The sequence below is a fragment of the Hippoglossus stenolepis genome, chromosome 21 (assembly GCF_022539355.2).
Source record: "Hippoglossus stenolepis isolate QCI-W04-F060 chromosome 21, HSTE1.2, whole genome shotgun sequence".
Lineage (NCBI taxonomy): Eukaryota > Metazoa > Chordata > Actinopteri > Pleuronectiformes > Pleuronectidae > Hippoglossus > Hippoglossus stenolepis.
This window is the reverse complement of record NC_061503.1, coordinates 20,421,927-20,428,253: the sequence shown is the minus strand read 5'-3', so window position 1 is coordinate 20,428,253 and position 6,327 is coordinate 20,421,927. Positions and strand designations below refer to the sequence as shown.

Genomic DNA, 6,327 nt, shown 5'->3' with positions numbered 1-6,327 from the left:
TTTACATTTTAGTTCATATTGATACTTTTGATCATAAAAACGTAATGAAAAAATTAATCAGTATTTAATGATACAGGATTTGAGTCAAACTTTAATTCAAACGACAGAAAACAAATTAATGTCAAATATAAAGAAAATGTCTGGAACATAAAACTTTAATGTGAAATACATACATCACATTCCTATTATTATTCACTGTTCAATAGAAAATAATTCATCAAGTATGTATGAAAATAACATTTGATGTAATAAATAATCTTACTTCATTTTTTAGTAGAATAAATAAGATGAAATAATAAAATAGTGTATGATTCAGAAACTCCGCAGCTTTTATTGTGTGTGTCTCTAACGGAAGTGTTAATGTGATTAATTTAAACTTGAATCTGCCGGTAGACAGAAGGTTAAACAGCGCGGTGTTTCCGGGCAGTGCAGAGTTACGGTACCGGGACGTTAACGGTTTCTTCAAGCATTTATTCGCTGTGAGCGGGAAACTGGCAGCTTCCGGTCTCAGTGTGGACACATTAGCAGGCTAACAGGCTAACAGCTAACTGCCGGACCGTTAGCTGCAGGCTAACCGGTCTGAAGTCTCCCCGCTCCGCTAGCTGCTAGCTGCTAGCTGCTAACATGCTGAGGAAGAGGAGTGTGGAGCAGCAGCCGTGGAGCTGCAGAGCGGTGAGAGGATGAAGATGATGTTAGTGATGAAGAAGAGAGACAGATAACATTGATGATGATTTGAATATTCATGATAACGATTGAAACGATTTTATCATTGAGGAGGATATAATGTATAATGTTAGTGATGGTAATGATGAAGGTGTTTATATTGAAGATGATGAAGATGATTATATTGAAGATGATGAAGGTGTTTATGAGGATGATGAAGATGTGTTTGATATCAGAAGCGGGTGTGTTTGGAGTTCCAGTCGTCTGAATGTCCAATGGAAACGAATCACGGTTTTATTGGAGCCAATCAGCAAGAAGAGCAGCAGGTCAGTGGAGGTCGCCATGACGATGGGTGACGGTTAATGTTGATTTATTTACACTACAATACCCATGAGCCTTCACTCTTCATCAAGTTCATGTTTCTATTGACACGTTTTATTATTCTATAAACTATGAGTAACTGAAACCTGTCATTATGTGATATCACTCATCTTGTCATGAAGCTGTTACTATGGTAACGTGTGTGTGTGTGTGTAGACACAGGTTGCCGTGGTCCGACCCCGACCTCTGCTCTCCTGTCCCAGGTGTCTCGGAGGAGAACCAGTAAGTTCCTTGTGTTTGACATCAGGCCTGAAGCTGGTTTATCGTCTGACCTTTAATCTCCAGTTTGTCTGGAAACAGGGTGTGCTTGATTTGTCACGTGATTAGACTCAGAGCTCCAGACTAACTTTATCATTTAAGTGACCAAAAGGTTTTCACTGCTCCTTTTGGCACCACAATAATAAACTATTATACCTTTATTTATATATATATATATATATATATATATAAATAAGGCTGAGTATGACATTTAAACTGAAATTAAACATTTTTAAACATCCTGGATAAAAGATAACCCACACGTGGTGTGTTGGTGTTTGTAGTGCAAGTGTAAAGCTCAGGTCAGTGAGTGTGTTGGACGACGCTCAGACTCTGACACGTCACCTTCACCTCCTCTCAGCTTCACTGGCCATGTGTCAGAGTGTGGGCGGGGCCTAAGGCCTGTGTGTGGGTGAGTGGAAACTCCGCAAAGGAGATGAGGAGTCGACTCGATCAAACTCAGACAGAGCAGGTAAAGTTTGGCTCACCGGTGCAGTCCGGAGCTCTGAGGCTCTACAATGTCACCAGGCCCCGCCCAGACACTTAGCCTTGACTGCAGTCAGTCAAAATGAAGCTCTGTGATTGGATATGTGTGTGAAAAAGGCATCCTGGGAATTGACGTTAACTTGTGCTTTTCATCTCAGGGTCACATCAACCACATCATGGGACACTGACTGTCAACACTCCCACAGGAGGAGGCCCCCCCCCCCGAATCTCAGATGTCCATGTGGTCTTGAATGCACCATCCGGTGGAATTTGGAGAACCTTCCGTCCAATCACATGCTTCTCCTCATTCCTGACATCTGATTCAGACACGAACACATCGGCAGTGATTCGTCCATCGCTCAGTGAAATCATCACTTTAATAGATGCGTGTTTTTCTGTTAATAAGTAATCAATCCCAGTAAAGGGCTGTTAAAATGCCATAGCCACTCTGATCACATGACTCTTCTCATTTCATCGCTGTAAAACTTTTAACAGCTTCAGATAAGCTTTATTGATCCTGAACAAATGATCATGTGACTTGTGTTCAAACTGAGGCTTTTAACGTCCTCACTAAACACTCCACATGATCGCTGTCAGCCAATCAGATGATTAATGACTGTCACTTCCTGTTTGTACGTTTATATGAAGCAGAGTTTTATTTTTAACGTGACTGAAACAATGTAAAACTATTTTTGATGAAAATATTTCCCTCTTCGGGTCTGACCAATCACGGCAGCATTTGCACCGCAGCCTGATTTCACAATAAAAATACAACTGAAAACTTCTGAGGTGTTTTCTATGGAGTCAGTGAACCCTGTACTTTGTCTGACAGGAAGATCATCGTGATACTGAACGAAACTTAAAACAAGGTTCTGTTCTCTGACATCAACTTTACAAATTATTTGAATATTTGATTTAAATCAGTTCATTAAAGACAAATATTAATTCATTAAGTTTTTTTATTAAGGCGTATCAACATAAAATGTCCTCTTTTATAACAGAAGTCTGGAGAAGAATCTAAATTAAAAACGTCAGCGCCGACCAAGTCAACCAATGAACCTGAAGATCTCAGTAAGCCCCGCCCCCTTCAGCTGTCAGTCGGAGCAGTTTTGTGTTTCTTGGCAGCAGGAGCGTCACCTGTTCAGGTAGAACAACAGAACATGAGAACATGTTCCTCACATTACGGGTAAATACACAGGAAATGTTCATTATGAACGTTTACACAATGTTCCACAGCATCAGGAACATTAATAACTGTTAACCGAACGTTCCACAGCATCAGGAACTATATCTGTCACTGTGGAGAACGTCTCAGAGTGAACAGTTCCTGTTGATCAATGATCAATATTTAACTGATTTCCTTCAAAAGTTTGTGTTTCCTCAGAAAACCTACAGTGTTCAGACTGTGGTGGAGCCTCCTGCTGGTCACATGAGTCACTGCAGCTCTTCATTGTGTAGATGATCCCACTGGCCGTCTTCCTGGTTTCTGAACAGACAGTACAAGTAGTAATAGTATTCAGTACACTGTAGTAATAGAAGTGAGTATTAATATTGAGAGTAATCTAACCTGCGTGCAGTAGAACTGATCGACACGTGGAGGAAACGGCTTCTTTGGAATCTTTGTCTGACAAACTGAACAACAAACCTCTGACCAACAACTTCAGGAACACAACGTCACACAACATCACACACTAACACAGACACACACAGTGAAGCAGCAGGATACAGGTTGGTGACGTCATAGGGACCTCTGAGCTCCAGAGCCTGAAACACACATCAGTTTAGATCTAACACTCATCAAAACTGATCAATATTAGTCAATAATCCAAAGTGATCACTGACCTTCTCAGCTGCACTGGACAGGATCACGTTCTGAAAAACACAAACTTTCATCAGTCAACATCAGTCCGTGCCGTCAGGGTGATGACATCTTAGCTACAAATAGGACGTACCCTCCCCTTGCAGCTCTCCATCAGACAAACTGCGTTAGCGATGGTGTAACGTCTCATGGTCGAGTCTCTGATGGCAGCAGAGTACGAGACCTCGAACACAACACCTCTGTCTACAGCCTGGACGCACACGCACACACACAGTGAATCCAGCTGTTGTAAAATAAATCGCTGCCTATCCTCATTAATGATAATCAATGATGACCTCACCCCGCTCACTGGCGCCCTCTTGAAGAAGAAGGGAAGTTTCTCTGTGACTATGATGCAGATGATGTCGACGTCGTACAACAAACAAGCCGCCTGAACACAAACGCATCGTTATCCACATGCGCTGCATTCAGTGACATCATGTAGAAACTGTATGTGAACAGGAAGCAGCTGTTAATGATGCTCACATGGAAGAGTTTCTCTGTGGTCGGCTGGACGGCCAACAGGTCGAAGCTCCGGTACTCTGCAGCGTTCGGCCTCTTAACACACGCACACAGATTTACCAATTACAATAATCTGCAGATTTATCAACCCTCTGCTTTTATTCTGAAGGTCTGAGCTTTTATTTTGATCCTGTGAACATGAACACTCACAAAGTGACTGGAGTCTGACATCACAACTGTCAGTCTGTTCAGCACTCTGATTGGACGAGAGCGGCCCTACCAGAAACAAACACGTTAATACAATGACAACACGTGTCAATCCCCATCAGCATCGTCCTCACTCTACCTGTACGATGGGCAGCTGATCGATCAGCTCATTGATCGGCGTCGGCGTGGGGATCTCCTGCAAACAGGAAACGGACATGTTTTTTCCTGCAAGTGACTGAGTTCCTGAACGCAGCGCAACAGAGGACACACTCACCTGTTTCTTTTTGGAAGGTTCAAACACATAGTTGATGGCGACAGTGGAGAAACCAACTGAAAGAACAAGACATAACACACAGATCAATCTCTGATCATCTCTGATCATCACTGACAAATCACTGACAAATCACTGATCATCTCTGATCATCTCTGACAAATCACTGATCATCTCTAACAAATCACTGATCATCTCTGATCATCTCTGACAAATCACTGATCATCTCTGATCATCTCTGACAAATCACTGATCATCTCTGATCATCTCTGACAAATCACTGATCATCTCTGATCATCACATCAAATCTACAAATCACTGATCATCACTGATCATCTCTGACAAATCACTGACAAATCACTGATCATCACTGATCATCTCTGACAAATCACTGATCATCTCTCTGATCATCTCTGACAAATCACTGATCATCTCTGATCATCTCTGACAAATCACTGACAAATCTCTGATCATCACTGACAAATCACTGACAAATCACTGATCATCTCTGATCATCACTGACAAATCACTGATCATCTCTGATCATCTCTGACAAATCACTGACAAATCTCTGATCATCACTGACAAATCACTGACAAATCACTGATCATCTCTGATCATCACTGACAAATCACTGACAAATCACTGATCATCTCTGATGATGTTGATCAGGTTATTTCCTCTGTGACCCTGTGTTGTTTTTCTAACAGCTGATTTTAATTTTATTTAATTCTTAATAAAATCTTTGTCATGTGACGTTCAAATACAAAGTTATTATTAGTGAGAACAACAGATCATATAATAATAACTATATTAAAATATAAGCAGAACTTTACAGTGGCTGGTTCATGTTGAGTCCCCAGTTAACTAGTACAGGTTACCTAGTACGGGTTACCTACAGGTTAACTAGTACGGGTTACCTACAGGTTAACTAGTACAGGTCACCTACAGGTTAACTAGTACGGGTTACCTACAGGTTACCTAGTACATGTTAACTAGTACGGGTTACCTACGGGTTAACTAGTACAGGTCACCTACAGGTTAACTAGTACAGGTTACATAGTACAGGTCACCTACAGGTTAACTAGTACGGGTTACCTACAGGTTACCTAGTACATGTTAACTAGTACGGGTTACCTACGGGTTACCTAGTACAGGTTACCTACGGGTTAACTAGTACAGGTCACCTACAGGTTAACTAGTACAGGTTACCTACAGGTTAACTAGTACAGGTTACCTACAGGTTAACCACAGACAGGTGAGTTCAGACTCTGCAACAGAACCGTTAAAATGAGTCTCTTTGAGCGGAGTGTGGTGTAAAGGGTCCACAGGCCTGGAGCTCAGAGCGGGGCTTCGCTGCTGCTCTCCCCGCGGCCGGGTGGTGGTCCCCGGGTACAGAGTCCGGGGGAGGCCGGTGCAGACTCACGCTGAGCCGCGGACTCGATCAGGTTCCGGACGCTGGAGCTGGAGCTCAGGTTCAGATCCATGAAAACCGCCATGATGCTGCACGTGCTCAGCCGAAAGGCCTGCTGGGAGCTGTAGTCCCGCCTGCTCTGACGTCACAGTCTCACGGGACCGAATGTAACGTTTGAGAATCAGAATAAAGTCAGATATTGGAAATCTGAATGTTTCTGTTTCATGTGATTTTAGTTTAGCTTCAAGTAACTAACTATATAACCCAACCCCCCGTAGTAATGTCATCTTTTTCAGATTCACAATTTTTTTACTCCACTACGTTAAC

At 42.3% G+C, this 6,327-nt stretch overlaps 1 protein-coding gene across 1 annotated transcript; it reads right to left on the bottom strand.

Annotated features, from left to right (window-relative positions):
* Positions 1 to 2,729: 2,729 nt before the first annotated feature.
* rpp30 (ribonuclease P/MRP 30 subunit) lies at positions 2,730 to 6,145 on the bottom strand. Its single transcript, XM_035145879.2, has 12 exons — positions 6,013 to 6,145; positions 4,590 to 4,645; positions 4,455 to 4,511; positions 4,319 to 4,384; positions 4,133 to 4,204; positions 3,948 to 4,037; positions 3,741 to 3,857; positions 3,631 to 3,660; positions 3,515 to 3,552; positions 3,356 to 3,435; positions 3,182 to 3,274; positions 2,730 to 2,925 (listed from the first exon to the last, which is right to left on the bottom strand). The coding sequence occupies exons 1-12, from the start codon at positions 6,083 to 6,085 to the stop codon at positions 2,876 to 2,878; spliced, it is 822 nt and encodes a 273-aa protein (XP_035001770.2). The 5' UTR covers positions 6,086 to 6,145; the 3' UTR covers positions 2,730 to 2,875.
* Positions 6,146 to 6,327: the final 182 nt, after the last annotated feature.

What these genes read in the sequence shown, in the direction of transcription:
- rpp30 (XM_035145879.2), bottom strand. Translation starts at nt 6,085, where the DNA reads ATGGCGGTTTTCATGGATCTGAACCTGAGCTCCAGCTCCAGCGTCCGG. An exon ending in ATCAGCTGCCCATCGTACAG is followed by an intron (nt 4,385 to 4,454) that starts GTAGAGTGAGGA and finishes TGTTTCTGGTAG; the next exon opens with GGCCGCTCTCGTCCAATCAG. An exon ending in TCCACCACAGTCTGAACACT is followed by an intron (nt 2,926 to 3,181) that starts GTAGGTTTTCTG and finishes CTACCTGAACAG; the next exon opens with GTGACGCTCCTGCTGCCAAG.